The 16,954-nt window shown below is 42.0% G+C and overlaps 1 protein-coding gene across 1 annotated transcript in view; it reads left to right on the top strand.

The window, feature by feature from the left end:
- NOTCH2 (notch 2) overlaps positions 1-16,954 on the top strand; it is a gene marked incomplete at its 5' end in the record, with an annotated part of 76,749 nt that overhangs the window by 5,623 nt on the left and 54,172 nt on the right. The window contains 3 exons of the mRNA XM_008941361.1: positions 4,126-4,385; positions 5,070-5,405; positions 12,918-13,040. Of these exons, the coding sequence (XP_008939609.1) occupies positions 4,126-4,385; positions 5,070-5,405; positions 12,918-13,040 (719 nt within the window). The remainder of the gene's footprint in view (positions 1-4,125; positions 4,386-5,069; positions 5,406-12,917; positions 13,041-16,954) is intronic.

The raw sequence follows: 16,954 nt of genomic DNA, 5'->3' as shown, positions 1-16,954 counted from the left end.
GTTGAAGTAGGTTAAGAGACCTCATGTGCTTCCAGAAAGTGCCAGAACAAACTTCATCTTCCTGTTTCTGTTTCTGAGTGTTAGATGGAAAACTGAGGAGAAACAGTGGCTTTTATTTGGAAAAGGTTCAGTTTCCTGTTCTGAACATGTCATTTGGAGCTGACACAAGCTGCTATGATTTTTAGCTGTTTTGTAGGCAAGTGGCTTTTTTTTTTTTCTCTCCTAAAGAGAACTTGAAAGAGTATGTAAGGATGAGAGCAGAGCAGGGGTGGTGGGAAGCTCGAGTTGCTCTTGAGGATAATCATATCCTTTAAAGAAGTTTGGACTTAGACCTTGCTTTTTCAGTGTTTGTCTATTTTTAGAGAAACAGTGTGGTGCCCAACATGAATCAGGGGCAAATATTTGCAGTTTTGTCTACACCAACATTTAGAACTAAATTGCTAGTATTTGTGCCTAGAAATGTTGATGAGAGGAGACATGGTTGAAAATCTGGACTGTAGTTTTTTTGTTCTTTAACGTTCAAAAAGGAGTGCACTGAATTGCTGGAGGGGAAAATTGCATAACTGTGTGACCAAGCACTTCTCCAGAAGGAGAACAAAATGGTGGGTACAAGGGCCATGTATACCTAACCTACTGTCTTTCCACAGGCAGGCACGTTCCCTCTGGCATATTCTGTAAGGCTTTGTGCTTCCAGACATAAAGAGCTAAAGTTAAAAGAGCTTTTGCTGTTCTCTGCTGGAGTACTCCCTCATGTTTTTCTGATTAGCCTCAGAAGATACCAGAACAAGCCTGGTCTTGGAGTGCTCTTCAACTTTGCACCGCAACATTTGTGTACAAAATGCTGGGCTGTTTGTGGGTGATGGTTGTGAGTCTTGTCTTAGAGCACCAGACTCAGCTTTCCTTCTAAATTGTACCAGCAATTCTCTTAACCTGTGTTTGTGCTCCATTCTCCCTGTTACCTAAGTGCAACAGTTAAATGCACCTTCCAGTATCCCTGAATGTTTGGGCTATGGAAAGGGTGTATTTTGGTGGTTTATTTGCTTGTGGACAAAATGGGAGATGTTCCTCTAGTTTGGTTTACAGCTTTTCAGTGGAAAGGCAATTTAGGGACTTATCTTTTAGGTGTGTTTTGGTTTATTTTGTACTTGTCGGAGTGGTGGGTCCAAACACAGACATTGTTTGCCTGATGAGATGCCCTAGGTGAGGTTCTGTGGAGTTCTGGTTTGTTCTTTCTTTCCTGATAAAGAGAAGTACAAGTGCATGGCCTGTGCCTGTTGCTGTTAGTCTGTGGACCAGTGACACTGAAGTCAGCTGAGCTGCCCAGACACCCCCGTCACCAGTGGTGGTGAAAACAGAAGAGATCCCTGTAACAAAGTCTTCTAAGCCTTCTGAGACTGAAGTTCAGACTGCCTTCACACATTCATCAGCTGCATATAGATGTCCAGAAACATGATTTAAGTGTAGTTATCCAGACGGTCTCAGAGCAGGGCCAGCCAGCACACCGTGGGCAGGCTTGAATGCCGTGGGAGTCGAGCAGTCCGCCAGCTTCTGGCACAGCTGTCTTTGCTGGATGCCAGATTTCTGTGTGATCGAGCTCCTACAAAGCCGTGCTGTAGCCCGCTGGCGTTTGGACTGATTTCTAACCCATATACGAAGAGGGATTTGGTAGGTTAAAGAAAGCCTATAGAACTGTTGTAGTTGAGGTGCAGAATGCCCCGAGATTGCTTCTTGTGGCATGTGGCAACAGCTCACGCTGACAGCCTTCAGCTCTTATGCCGAGGATGGCACAGGAGGCAGAGGATATTCTGCAAAGGGTCTTGTCTCAGGATTTGCTTTCTCTAATTTTATTAATCCTGTCTTGCCCTGCAAAAAACCCTCTCCTTTCATGTCTGTTCTTGGGTAAAAAGTTAAAAGTATTAAGGTATGGTGAAAGGAGCCTAATTTGGGTGTGGGGAATGGTAAATTACGATTGTGCACATCTATTATATGACTTTCCTGCTTTAGACATATGGCTAAAGCTAGTTAATAAATTTTAACATGAGAAAAAACAGTTGTGGTCATCTAGTAATGACCCCTTGCGTAACTGGGATAATAACCTCTCTGAATAGCTGTTTGAACTAGCGTGCATACTCTTCCTGAAACAGCCAATCCTGGTGTGCTTTCAAACAAGCATGAGTGATGGAGAAATTCCATTGCAACCTTAAATGCGTTGTTCCAGTCATTTCTCTCCGCTGCTGAGAGACTGCGTGTAAGTCTGTCTCTGAAGAGAAAGATGTTACCCTATTTCTAATTTGAATTTTTCTGGCTTGAACTTTTAACTGCTCAGTTCTGTTATCCCTGTACCTTCTAGAATTGTTAAATCTAGTGTTCTTTGTGGGTACTTGGAGCTTTTGATTAACTGTCACCTTCCCTTCTCCCTTTGATAAATAGACTGAGCCACCTGAGCTTTTAGTTCTGTCAAGAGTTTTTTGTTAATCATTACAGTTGGCTTCTTTGAACTTGTTTCAGCTCTTCTCTCTTAAAGAGCAGACACCAGAACTGATGTAATGGTTGTCCTATGCAAATATCAGATGTAGCGAAATCTCATTTAATACTAGTTGATATTTGCTGTTCGTACATCTGAAGTATTCCTGGCCGAAGTGTTGTGCTAGGAATTCATGTTCAGTTCATTGTTAGGAACCTCCAGAGCAAGTCAGTCTTTCCCAGATCAGTCTCCTGGTTTAGGTAGGATGCTCTGTCTTGTTTGTAGATGTAGAAGTTCGCAGTGCTGAAGTGCACTTTGTGTGCTGACTTACCTTGGTAAGCAGTTTGTTACTATTCTCTATCAAGAACTTGTCTTCTCTCTTACCTTACATTTGACCAGTGTTGATTCTTTCTGTTGTTAGTCATTGATAGGAGTGTGGAATAACAGGAACAAAGGGAGATTCCTCTAATACCACATTTAAAATTTAATTTTTAAACTGAGGGCACCTCTCCTGTTGTGGAACAAAGCGTATCTAACGCTCACCTCTGAGTTTTCTGCAGAGAAATACATGTTTTCTCAGGCTGTGTGTTTCTTGGGTCACTTACCAGTTACAGTGTGCAGCTATGCACTAATAGAAAAAAAAAAAACCTGCAAGTGGACAGTCCTGTTCTGTATGTTAGGTGTTATTTTTATCTAGCAGATACTCTTGCAGCTTTCTACTACCTGGAAGAAGCACATGGGACTGTGGGTGACACAGAAGTGGGGTTTGCAGGCTTGCTTGCTTGGGTCCTGTGGCACTGGAAGTTAAATGGAAAATTTGTAGTACAAAGGCCAGTTTAAAGATGGATTGCAGCTGACAAGTGTAGTCAGACTGTATTGACATAAGTTTAGGTTAGACAGAAATAACTGCAATTATTCTGCAATCACAAATCTTTGTATAAAATATTGCCCTAGCTGTAGATAGTGTGTGTACTCATTTTTCTGTGGGAGACAGAGGAACAATGACCTTGTCGTTAGGGTGCTAGCCAGGGGCGTGGGAGACCTGACTTGAGTGCTTGTGTTGCTGGTTGAGTGCAGGCTTCAGCATGTCACAGTCCCCCATGCACTTATCAGCTGGAGGATAACAGTATATTCCTGTCTCACGGGAGTGTTGTGGAGAAAGATCTGCTACAGATCTTCAGGGCCTCAGACACTACATTTGTACAAGGTTTATAAATACTTTGGAAGATGGATAATACCTACTGTTAATACCTATTACTGAAACTACTTAATTTTCTTCTAATAAAAGGATGTTAATTAGAATGGGAGTAGGTGCAAGGGATTGTTACTCAGCAGTTCTTTAACGCTTAGGCTTTTACTGACGTTTTGAAGGGAAGTGCAAGAGTAAGTTCCTGCATTTGATGCAACCCTATGTAGTGTTTTTTTACTTTGTAATGAGTGATTTCACAATTTGAACTTAAGTTTTCAGTGGTGTCTTTTGGGACAATCCCAGAGGAAGGCCTGGTTACGTCTATGACGTTCGCATTTAGGTCTGTTAACGTTACCACTAATTATGGCAAATTCCAGGACTTTCAGTGGTCATGGGACTTCATTCCTGGTATCTTCCCAGGACAGCAAGGCTTGAGGTGAGTGTGCTGCAAGTAATTTCTTCTATGTTGCAGGTGTCGAGAAGGCTTTCTTGGAGACTACTGTCAGTACAGAAACCCCTGCGAAAGCAATACCTGTAAGAATGGGGGAACCTGTGAAACAACATCTCTGATTGGAAGGGCTACCTGCAAATGTGCCCCAGGGTTCACGGGAGAGGACTGTCAATACTCTGAATCCCACCTCTGCTATGTGTCCCAGCCCTGCCTGAACGGAGGAACTTGTCACCCCCACAGCCAGGAAACCTATGAGTGTGTCTGTCTTCCGGGTTACACAGGTGGGGTTCTGCCTTTGTACCTCCAGACTCCCTCCTTGGGGAATTACTTCATCCTGGAATGTTCTAGGGCAGTTGTAATATGCTTTCAAATTCACTAGCAGCGGCACAGGAAATGAGAAGTCTAAATGACTTCATGACCAAAAAAAGCAAAGCGGGGTAGGGAATCAAGCTCCCTACCCTTTACACGTAAGCAGAAAGACATTTAGATCTTGTGGGGTTGTCCATATGGGAAATCTGACTGCAGAAGATACTCTGGAATGGCTGTTACACTTTGAATTCAGAGTCTACCTTCTAGAAAAAATAAAGCAAAGTTAGTCGGCAACATCTTTCTATGGGAAGGCTGTAACTAGGTGCCTGGGAGAAAGCATGAAAACTCACTCCTTTCATTCTTAAAGGGGATATAGGAGAAGAATGACTGTCATTGTATACTATGATTTCAGGTCAGGGATTGTTTTTATAAATCACAACGTTCCGTATTGTGCTGCTGACCTGTAAATAAAATTACTTAATACTGTAACCACATATTGATTTCTGTTTCAAATATGATACTAGAAAATGCAGACATAAATTTCAGTGTGAGCATTTTAAAATTTATTACACTGGTAATTTTGAGGTAGCATGAAGAAAAGAGTGTTTTCCATAGAAATAACTTTATTAATGGAGTGCTCTGTCTTGATCCTACAGGAAAGGATTGCCAGTGGATTGATGCCTGCACATCTCAACCGTGTGCCAATGGAAGTACCTGTACTGTATCTGGAAATAAGTTCTCTTGCATCTGTCTGTCTGGCTACACTGGCCAGAAGTGTGAGACAGATGTGAACGAATGTAACAAACCAAACCTTTGTCAACATGGTGGGACTTGTGTCAATTTGCCCGGTTCGTACCGATGCCAGTGCAAGCCAGGCTACACGGGGCACCGCTGTGAGAGCGTCTATGTGCCGTGTTCCCCTTCGCCCTGTATGAATGGAGGAACTTGTCATCAGACAAGCGACTTCACCTTTGAGTGCAACTGTCTGCCAGGTAAACAATGCTTCTTCACAGGGGTTGGCTTTATAGGCATGTCACTGCCTTCCTGTCCGTGTTCTCCTGAAAACTTCTCTTGGGGTTTGTGTGACCTTCATGTAAAGTAAGGTTGAAGGGAGAAACCTTAGCAAGGCTGGCAGCTCTGTTCTGGTGTTCATTTCTCAGTGTCAGGATTTCATAATACAGAAAGGAAGAAAGAGGAAGGCTAGAAATGGCAGATTTCTTTGGAACCCAATTAGAAGCAGAGAATCAAATAGGTAAGAGCTGTGAGGTAGATTCAAGGAGATACGGGTACGATCTCCTAATACCTGTTTGGAATGCAAAATTCCATGAACATAACCCTCTAAAATACATAGTTTTGTGTCCATAAAGGTCACATTTAACTTCGGTGCTTGAAGATGAACATGTCTTTATCCTTCTCAGTCTTTACCCCTAAAACATACTAGGTTCTATTCCCTTCTTTTTTTCTCCTCCAGTTCTTCCAAATCTTAGAAGATATGATTTCCAAATTGTCACACCCTTTTTGTCCTGTAATAGCTCCAGATAAGTTATACTTGCTTGTTTTCTGATGCTGTTAGCTGCCCTGAGTTCATCCACAGCAGGGGTGATGTGCTTATTCAGGATCATGGGCTGTATTGGTTTTGTGTCAAGCTGGGCTCCAGTCACCAAGGCAGCCATCTCTACAAATGACCATGTGTCACCTGTTTGGAAACCTGGTGGTCTCATCCTGTCCTGCTCCTCCCTGTCCACTTGTCATACTTGCCACAAGGCAGGACTTAGTTGTCTTTGCATTTCAGAGTGGTTTTTTAAGACTATTTTTTTACTGAATAATTCAGTCCATGGGAAACTGATTGTTTGGAAATGCTTTTGACTAGACTTCCTACTTAAGCGTATTGCAGTTTGGCACATGAATGCTTGGTGTGTGGTAATCTAGAAAAGTAAACTCTCTTCCCTTAAGCATTTCACTGTTATTATTTATGTGAAAGATATAGTTGCCATATACTGTTTAAGATGAATGTAGAGTGATTGAGTTCTCTTGAGGATCATCTGGAGTTACAGGTATGTGTGGAAAGAGCACTTGGAACTTCTGAAAAACGCTCTTCTTGGAGACTTTTTTTTCTTGAAGTGTTGGCTCATATGACCTTAAATGTACATTGTCAACCTTAGCTAGTGCCTGCACGACAGCTTTCTGGGTTATCTGAGCAAGCATGTGACCTTGAAGAATTTAGGAAAGTTGATTTTAAACTAAAAGGACATGTCTTTATTTTTGTGTGAAAGCAACTCTTTCTAACTGTTCGAAGAAACAGTGCTTGAATATACAGGGTCTTGGAAAATGCATTATCTTAACAAAGAGTTGCTCTCAGGGGATTTATTGCTTTTCTGCTTGCATCTTTTAAAAACAAAATTGTAGACCATCTCTCTTGATTAAAAGGCTTGATCAGAAATTTAGAATTTTAAAGGCAGGTTTGTTTAGCCAGTTCAAGGAGTTTAACATCTCATAGGAAAGCAGTGTGGTGGAGGGAAGAGGAGAGGAAAATGAAGTTTGAAAGACTTGATCCTGTAAAGCTGATAAGACAGTTTGATTTCGTGACTCTTACAGGGGCACGAGATTGGGTCGGAGCACATTTTCCCTTAGACAAAGCGTGTGGGCTGGCTAAACTACGGTCAGGAAATGAAAATGAGATTACTATAGTAACAGTTACACACCCACACTGCTCACACACGTTTTGGGTTATTAGCTGCTTTTTTGGACTTGTTACACAATGTGTGTAGTGGGAGTGAGTTAATGCGGCTTTGAGAGGTTCACTTCTGTATTTCCTGTATTTGTTTAAGTTGGCCATAATGTTTTGCTAGGTTGATTTCTTCTTTTTATTTTATTTTTTTTTTTTAAACTAGTCATTTGAAAACCAGCAAAAATAGAGTTTGGGAAGGCCAAAATGCTTAAATTAAACTCTTTGATAAAGGCAAGGCATCCAGCCATTTCTTCCCCCTTACAGTCAAGAATGCAACATGAAACTTCTCAAATGCTGGAAAAGGTCCTGTCTGGGAAGGAAGAGTTGAGAGAGAGAAGAGAAATGGTTGCCTGTCACACCCAGGGAAGATGTGTACAAGGCCTGCTCATCTGGAAGACAGTGCCAAGAGTATGGTCTAGAAATTCCTCTTTAGACTTCTCTGAACTAGAGCAATGCCGATGATGCTGTGACTATAAATGGAATTGCTCAAGCCCTTCCTTCTGGACTGCTTTAAGATGTTACAACAGCTCAGTGTTACAGCCATAGTGGCAGGAGACAGTTACACCTTGAACTGCTGGGATGGTTTCTGGTATGATTTTACATCTTGTGACCTGTGAAACTGCTTTGAAGAAAATTATTATGCTCAAGCAGCCATTTAAGCTTAATTAGGTTACTCTTGAACTGGCTCCAAAATAAATTCTAGTTTCCTGTAGAAGTTTTCTTCTTTGCTTTTGAGTGAATTTTGTTTTTGTAAATACAGATACATGAGAACAAGAACTTGAAAATATGAAAGAGTCTTCAACCTGGACTTATGCATCACAGCAGCTTTTTCTGCAGTAGTGCAAGTACTGTTTATGTACAGTGTAGTCAAGCTGCTATTCTAAATTCTCAGGATCCAATTTCACTTGTGAATTTCCACTAACAGATCTAGCATTAGGTAATTCATGAAGCCACATGTTACATAGAGGCCAGCATTTGGTAGCAAGTGTAAGCTATGAGTTACATATACTGTCAATATTAACCTTTATGAAAAGTAACTTATTTTCTATTCATCTAGCTTAATCATTTTACCTCTGGGCTTTGTTGATTTAGGTAAAAAAAAAAGATTGTAGACAAGTGAACTTGTTAGGTCAGTAATAACAGAGTGATAGTAAAAAAAGCCCCAAAGAAAACAAAACAAAAACAACACACCAACCCAAACTCAGCTTCTGTGAGAGACTTAACCTGAAGCATTAGCAACTCCTTTAAATATAAGAATGAGGTCGTAGTTATAAATATTTGACAAAAAAGGAGTTCATTTGGCAACTAACCTTTAATGGAATGTTAAACAAGTCAATAGAGGAAGTTCTTAGCTGGGAAAGTGATTATTCATTGTTATCCATCAAAATAATTACCCATTAACTAAGATAAGGACCCTAGGGAATTCCAAGGGCTTGTTCAGGAAACGATCTGTCAGGCTGGAGCAGGCAGTTTATGAGAGCTGGAACACTTCCTGGGAAGAGGAAGTCACCTCGTGCCAGTTCGTAGCGGAACGTCGCGCGGTGAGCATCCTCCCTGGGGGCTAAAGGACGTTCTGAATCTCCTGCCCCGGGGAAGACCATGCTTGCTGGGATGGAGAGATGAGCTGCTTCCTGTGGAGTGTGAGGTTCTGCAGGGCAGCGATCTTGGGGTACCAGTCAGGATGTGTGCCTCTCTGCTCTGGGTGAGCTGACTGTCTTATGTGAAGTAGCCCATTTCGTGTTTATTTCAAGAAGCTGGCCACATGACAAGTGGTGTCCCTCTAGGGTCTGTACTGGGACCAGTGTTGTTTAATGTCTTCATTAATGACATTGACAGTGGCATTGAGTGCACTCTCAGCAAGTTTGCTGACAATACTGAGCTGGGTGGTGCAGTTGACATGCCAGAGGGGCCTGGACATGCTGGAGAGGTGGGCTCAGGTGAACCTCAGGAGGTTCAACAAGACCAAGTGCAGGGTCCTGCACCTGTGCTGGGGCAACCAACATTAGCAATATAGGCTGGTAGAGGACATGCTGGAAAGCAGTCCTTTGGAAAAAGACTTGGGGGTATTGGTAAATAAAAAGCTGGACATGAGCCACCCATGTGCAATGGCAGCGTAGAAGGCAAATTGAATCCTGGTTTGTATCAAAAGAAACATGGCCAGCAGATGGAGAGAGGTGATTCTGCCGCTCTACTCTGCCCTGGTGAGACCTCACCTGGAGTCCTGTGTCCATCTCTGGAGCCCCCAGCACAAGAAGGACGTGGAGCTGTTGGAGTGTGTCCAGAGGAGAGTCACAGAAGTGAGCAGAGTGCTGGAGCACCTCTCCTCTGCGGACAGGCCAAGAGAGTTGGGGTTGTTCAGCCTGGAGAAGAGGAGGCTCCAGGAGGACCTTATAGCGACCTTCCCATACCTGAGAGGGCCTACAAGAAAGTAGGGGAGGGACTATTCACAGGGGTTTGTAGTGACAGGACGAGTGGTAATGATTTTAAGCTAGAAAAGGGTAGATTTAGGTTAGACGTTAGGAAAAAGTTCTTCAGTATGAGGGTGATAGGTCACTGGAATAGGTTGTCCAGAGAGGTGGTGGAGGCCTCATTCCTAGAGACATTCAAAGTCAGGCTTGATGAGGCTCTGAGAAGCTTGACCTAGTTGGAGATGTCCCTGCTTATAGCAGGGTTTGGATTAGATGACCTTTGGAGGTCCCTTCCAACCCAAATGTTCTATGATTCTATGATAAGCTGAGCTGCCGGAGTTGCACATGGGCAACTGCTGTTGGGCAGTGGGAATGCAGAACTTTCTGTGTTAAAAGGATGCAGGTCAGTTTTAGCACTCTTGTGCGGAGATCCCCGAGTTCTTGTCAGCAGGCCCTAAATCTGGTAATAACTTCCTTCAGGTATTGTTTCCTGTCCCCATAATAACTGGCCCTGCAGAAAGTCTGAGGTGTAATTTGTAGGTTGAAGTAAGACTAAGGATTAAGATTTGGAGGGAATTGGGGTATGCTGTTCTGGAATGGGGTGGAGATTTCAGATGACATAGGAGTAAAATAATCTTGTATCTGTCTGTACTGGAGGAGGAACAACATGCTGTTAGCAGTGGGAACACTTCTCCCCCTTGAGATTATCATTCTTTAGTTTACTGTGCTTGGAGATTCAGAGCAAACGTCAGGACGTGTAATGCAGACTGTTCTCTTGGAGGGAGAGAGCAAAGGACAACGTGTGAGTCCCAGCACAGGGGGGAACAGGAAGCAGTGTTAGGTGTCCAAATATATCAAAACAGTGAACTCTTTGGCTTTTGGAAAAGAGTCAGCTTATGTAACTGCAAAATCAGATCCTGGGACCCAGCTTAAGAAAGGCTCACATGTCTCAGACTTTATGCTTGTTGGGCTCAAACCTAAGTGCATTGGCCCAAACAGCCATGAGTCTGACCTACTGATTTTTTTCAGAACGGAAGTTGAACTTTATTAGGACAGTTTTAATTACACCGTCATATTGCAATCTGCTTAATTTGTAAATAGGACTTGAAGAGGACACAGAAATCATGCCTTTACAGCTTTTAGATGTTCTGAAACTAAGCCAAAGTTGTTCTTCAGAGTAAGGCATATTTAAAGGGAATTTGGGAGTTGGGAAGTTACCAAAGAGGAAACTTTTTTTCTTCATCTGTGCTCTCCAAAATAGTGTTCTCTTTACCATTTCAGCTCTTTCTGATTCCCTTTCCCTTGGAGATATCTTTTGACTGAGCTTACTTGGCTGTGTGTCATTTCCCTTGAACCTTTTTGCTACATCACTTTTTTTTTTTAAAGCTCTTCTTTTAGTTCTATTCTGATGTCACCAGTAGTATCCTCCAGGTTTTACTGCAGCATTAATGTTTTCTACATTTGCATGAGATCCTTGAGGACCAGCTCCTAGATGGTAATATAGCTGGTTAAAATGTGAAAATGTACAATGGCATGGTGAGATTTTGGTATTGAGGTGGTTTCTGTGCTTTATTATTACTCAAAATCATTGGGCTGCTCTAAATTTCTGTGCAGTATAGTGAGTTTTAAATAAATGTCTACTGTCAGGAGTTTGTGTACTAGAAAGTAGAGTAGGTATTCATATTGTCCTGGCTGGAAGGGTAAGGACTTAAACCTTTCCATGGTTCCTTAGTGTATTTCCATGCTGATCACACTGCTGGCAGGAGTGTCATCTGTGGTCAGTGAGATGATTCCCCTCAAGCTGAAAAGCAAGCTGATAGAACATCCCTGCGTTTTACAGCTGAGCCTTTGGTTATGCATGGTATCTTTATACAATTTTAAACATAGTGATCTGATACTAATTGTGTTCCTTGGTGGTTGTTCCTCAGCAGCTTTTGCCAGGAAGGCACTGAGGTGGTGATTAGGATTCAGATTAACCATGTTATATTTTCTCTTTGTTTTAACCTTGCCTACTGCCATGAAATTTGCAAGATGTTGAGTGAAGGTGGGAAGGACTTTGAAGGGACAGAGTAATATTGTAGGTCTTTTTTTTTTTTTTTTTTTTTTAAATGTTGAGTCTGTTCTTCCTTGCTGATGGAAGCTAATGCATTTAATACAGCTTGGCTAGAGCTCTCCTCTTTGCTTCTGACTCTTACCTCTAGTATTAGAGAAGTTCAAGAAATGGGAATGGGTGTGAATCATCTAAAATCTTTTGAGAGTAGTGGTATCCTGGAGAAGCTGCACCAGAGCTTTACAGTGATCTGCCACACAGCATGATTTGTGTCGGACCAGATGTTGCTTAGAGGGTCTATGTGACTTGACACAGATGTTGTGGAAGCGTCTGGAACAGGGCATCAAAAGTAGAGGAGTTAAAGCATAATTTTGGATGAGGGGACTCTGTCATGTTAATAGTACATTCCAAAGCAGTGAAGAGGCAGAGCTGGTGCTTTTAATTAATATGTATGTTCTGGAATCATTTACTTCATCCACATTAGCCTGCATCCACTTGTGCTTTGATAAATAACTCTCTCATCCAGCAGAAATAGCAGGTTTATTTAATGAAGTATAAGTAAATCAGCAGAGGCAATTGAGGGGAAGATGGGTTATTAGTGCTTCCCTTCCCAGATGTCCCTGCTTCTTGCTTGAAGGGAGATAGGAGATCTAGCAAGGATATTTTGCCAGTGTGGCTACATTCATTAGGAGCCTTGATTTTCACTGGTGAAGGGTGTCTGTGTTTTCCTGCTTTTTAGTCAGAGCTTAGTGTATAAGGATCACTTGGGTGGTGGCTGATTTGTTGATTAACTGACTTGTCTAACACTGAAGTGGGCCAAATTGGGAATTTGGAAGCTCATTTTCAAAGCATTATATCATCTTTCTTTGACATTGCCAAGGCATATGAGCTATGCAGAGGTGTTCATGAAGTGAACTTTTTTTGCCATGGGAAAAACTTGTCCTGGCTGATGCTCTTACTGCTGCTTGGTGAGAAGTGATGAGCTTACCTCAAGTAAACTATGTCTTGGTCTTCACTTTGCTTTGAATGACAGCCCTCATTAATCAGAAGAAAAAACACCCATGTCTTTTTGGTTGTGAAAGCCTATTTGGCTATCTACCCACGGTAGTAGTGTTTTAACTGTGTAACCTGACCTGCATGCTATCAGCAAAAGCATTCAGTGAAGCCTCTGCTCAGCGTGCTACGCTGAGGTTCACCAGGATTAGGTTAACAGGGAGGGCATTTAAGGGAAAAAAGGGAGGGAGCTGCAGGAAGGGTGAATTCTCCTCAAAAGAGGCTGGAAGCTTGTTTCAGTCTACTGTGTTTCTGCTTTGTCCAGGTTTCGAGGGCAGCGTCTGTGGGCACAACGTTGACGACTGCCCAAATCACAACTGCCAAAACGGGGGCATATGCGTGGACGGTGTGAACACGTACAACTGCCGCTGCCCGCCACAGTGGACAGGTAGGTACCCTGGGAAATGTGCTGCACTTCTGGCCTCCACCCAGTGTGCAGCTGGAGCTGCATAAAGCTGAATGTAGCTCACCTCTGTGCCTGGTTCCACTGTCTGGGGGGCAAACGTCAGTCTTAAAAGAAAATTGTTTGCATGAAAGCCACCACAATGGAGGGCAATTCCCCCTTACATCCAGGCAGTATTACAGGCGTGGGGGTTTGGCAGACAGGTACCATGATGCTTGAGCTGGGACTGTCAGAGCTGCACTTCTGCTTGTATGGGTTACTTTGTCAGAGGATGTGTTTTCTCCCCAAGTACAGATCATGGCTTTGCTGTCACTGGTGTGTGCATCTAGTGGGACTTTGCTGATACATTGTGGGGTATTTTTAACCTGTAATAATGATCTTCTTGTAGATAATAGTGCTACTGAGGAACAGGGCAAATCTGAAAAGGGGCATAGGTGGGAGAAAGGGGCAGAAGAGAAGAAGCGTATGTATGGGAAGATTGTTTTGCTAGTATATTTTTCCTGCTGTGACTGATTTTATCTGGAGTTCTCTGACTAGCAAAGCTACTTTTGCTTCATAAATGAGTCTGTTTTATTCTGGGTCTGTAGGGGGAAAAAGTGTGAGTTTTCAAGGAAGTGTTATGCGTAAAGAAGCAGCTTACAGGAAATTCAGTGTCATCTTTAGTCACAAAATGTCTCCATACCTCAAAAATAAACAAATACCTCCGTTTTTGTGGTGGTTTTTTTTTTGAGTCGTATTAGTCATTCTTAGCTGGCATGCTTTTTCAGTTGAGTGTAGTTTTACCTTTCTTTCAAAATAATTTAGAAAAACATCCCTAAAAGTGGATAACTGATGTATGGGTTCAATTTGCATTTTTCCTCTCATGAAGTAGATTGGAATAGTTGTTTTGGAACTAAGCTTGAACTATCTCCTCAAATTCTAAAGAGAATTTTCTCTGTATCTAGAAAATGCTACATTTGAAACCAGAACATCTTCAGTAACTGGTAGTTTAGACAAATGCACTGAGTAGTTTAACTGCTAGAGGTTTCATTTTCTTCTAGCTTTTTTCCCCTCAGAGTGCATCATTCTAATTATAAACTGGTTGTCATTAGCTGCAAAGGAGGCCAGTTAAAGCCCTCATTGATTTAACATCATTCCAGAATATATATTTTTTTTAAAACAGCAGAAAAGAGCGAAATTCACCACTACTTGCATAGCTCTTCAAAATGTGATGCAAACAGGAGTCTTCATCTTAATGAGCAAGTACCCTGCTCCTGTATTGCTTTCTGTCTGTATATCCTTTAAGCCTGCAGAATGTGAAACCTGCAAAGGAAAACATGAAGAGATCTTGGCTGTGGAGCCAACAATTTTTCAGTGACCCCTAAAAATCTTGCTCTATGCCACAGAAATTGCAAACCTTGTTACGCCTTCTAGTGTCTGTCAGCAGTAAATTAATCTCAGGCTTATTCCTGAAGCATAGAGGATATGATGGATCATGAGTGTGTACAGTGTGAATATATAATCTACAAGGGATTATTTTGCTCTGCAGAGACGTTGCAAACATAGCATGGCTTACAGGATTTGGGTGGATAGCTGCTGTCAGCTAGGGATGACTTCTGCAACTCACCTAGAAGAGACCTTGCTAGTAGTAGGCTGTGATTCTGTTTGGTTTTGTGGTAGATATCTCTCTGATTACCCACTGAAATTCTTTGCAGTGCAGTTGTGGTTCCCTCTCTGAACCTCTTAAGGACTCTGACTAGCTTTGGGAAAAATCATTAGACCCTTGTTGTGGCCTAGTCGTGTGTCATCTTTTATTTCTGTGTGGACATTCTCTGCAGAAAACCTTGTGTGTGTGAAGGATGCTTCTCTTAAGTGAAACCCAGGAAAGAGAGGGGAACTCTCCAGACTTTATATTCCTATGGCTTTCTAAAACAATGCAATGGAATAGGATCTCTGAGAATTTCCTTTGTTCATGGCGAAATTACAGTTATCACCGCAGCAGTGTTTTTAGATGATGGCTTCTGAAGGCCATTGACTTTCTAGGTGTGAGAAATCGCATCAGTTTGCAACTAAGACTATTCTTGCTGTTGAGGAAACGGGAGTTTGGCTACTTGGACATACAACATTAGAGCCTTTGGGGAACTGAACTGTCTTGTCTGAAATGAACAGTGCTGGTTATGGTGTCAAAGTAAAACACGAGTAACTGAAGTAGCTATGCATGTTCACATAGGTGTGTTTGACAGATGTAGGGCAGTAGCTCTGCACCCACAGTGTGCTGTAGTGAGAGCCATTCATCTGCAGTGTAACTGCTGATCTGATGTCTCCTGGAGGCTGAAGGCTCACAATGGCAATGGAGGGCTGTGTTTGGCACTGGAATTCTCTGTTGCTTTGCTTGAAAGCCTGCGCAGTGAAATATTTTTGGTCAGCTGGCTTTTAAGAATTCATTTATTGTATTTGTAATATTCCTTTTCCCCCAATATATGTGTGCAGGTGACGTCCCATGTTGCCCCAAAGTTCTGGGCAGCTCCACAGTGAATACAACCACGTGGTACGAGTGGGCAGATGTCTTGCCAGTCACCTAAATTGCCTCTTATTCTAATGTGGTCCTGCAGGTCATCTGCTCTGTCATCTCAGAAGCATTTTCTTGAACAAAGCTTGTTTCTCTGAATGAACTTTACTCCCATCCTTCCGCCTTCAATTAGAGACCAAGAAGGTTCAGGTTAACAGTACATGTCCAACTTGGAGATGTGAGGGATGAGACTGAGGCAGGGCACAAAATAAGGAAGGTAGATGGAGGATTGCTAGAATAGTTTGGAGAGGGATATGACTTTTTAGAAGATTAAACTGTCATTGAGGCTGACAGGAGTAAACTACAATAAAAAATTAGTTACTCGGCAATAAGGAAATGTTGCATAAGTGCAGGTACATCCTTTGCACAAACATGGTTTGTAACATTGTAAATCATCTCTAAGGTAATTGAAGAGGGAAGAGTTGAGCCAATGACACCTTCAGAGTCTATCCTGATAAATGCTTGTAGCCTGATAGTGTCAAACTGAGAGTGAACACTTCAGGAAATCAGAAGCTTCCAATGAGACCTTGAGGTTAGAGGATATTGTAAGCTGCTCAAAATAATAATAATAATAATAAAAAAGGTCAGGCTTGATGAGGCTCAAAGTAGCCTGACCTAGTTGGAGATGTCCTTGCTTATAGCAGGGGTGTTGGACTAGATGACCCTTGGAGGTCCCTTCCAACCCAAACATTCTGTGATTTAAAGCAACACCAGAAAGGCCCAAATACATGTTTGTTAGTAAATATCAGCCAAAAGTGAACGGGTGTTAAGTTTTCTAAAAATACTTATCAGTGTAAATGTACTGCGTTCATAACTGTTCTTCAGCAGTCCCTTCTTTCAAATACTTAAGGATTCTTGGAGAAGTCTAAATTGGTCTGTTGGCAGTTTTAGTATTTATTTGATCTTTGTTCTGTGGATGATGATCTGGCATGTTTGTTAATATACTTTGTGTTTCATGACATAGAGAAACCAGTCCCCTTCCTCGCTAGAAAAATCAACAAGCTGTACTGCATCCAATGAAGAATAGTTTCATGTAAAGTAATATTGAAACATTCCTTACTGAAACAGAATCTGTCCCAATTCCTTTTGGTAACCATCTGCCTCTTGTAATTCCCTAACAGGTGGTAGACTGGACTATATAACTATGCATTTTTTAAAAAATGTTTTTTTTCTGCTTGCTGCTAGAATCTAGCTCTTGAGAGCCTGTTTGCTTTTGGTCTAAGTTCCTGTTCCTCAGAGAGAGCTCACTGCCTGTTGTTGTTGTTGAAGCGTGTGCCTTCTCTTTCTCATTTGGCTGCTTTTTCTGGAAAGAGAGAAAATCTTGCCTTTCAGAAACAATGATGAGAAATTC

The sequence above is a fragment of the Merops nubicus genome, unplaced genomic scaffold, assembly GCF_000691845.1.
Source record: "Merops nubicus isolate BGI_N331 unplaced genomic scaffold, ASM69184v1 scaffold20245, whole genome shotgun sequence".
Lineage (NCBI taxonomy): Eukaryota > Metazoa > Chordata > Aves > Coraciiformes > Meropidae > Merops > Merops nubicus.
This window is presented reverse-complemented; position numbering and strand designations above follow the sequence as displayed.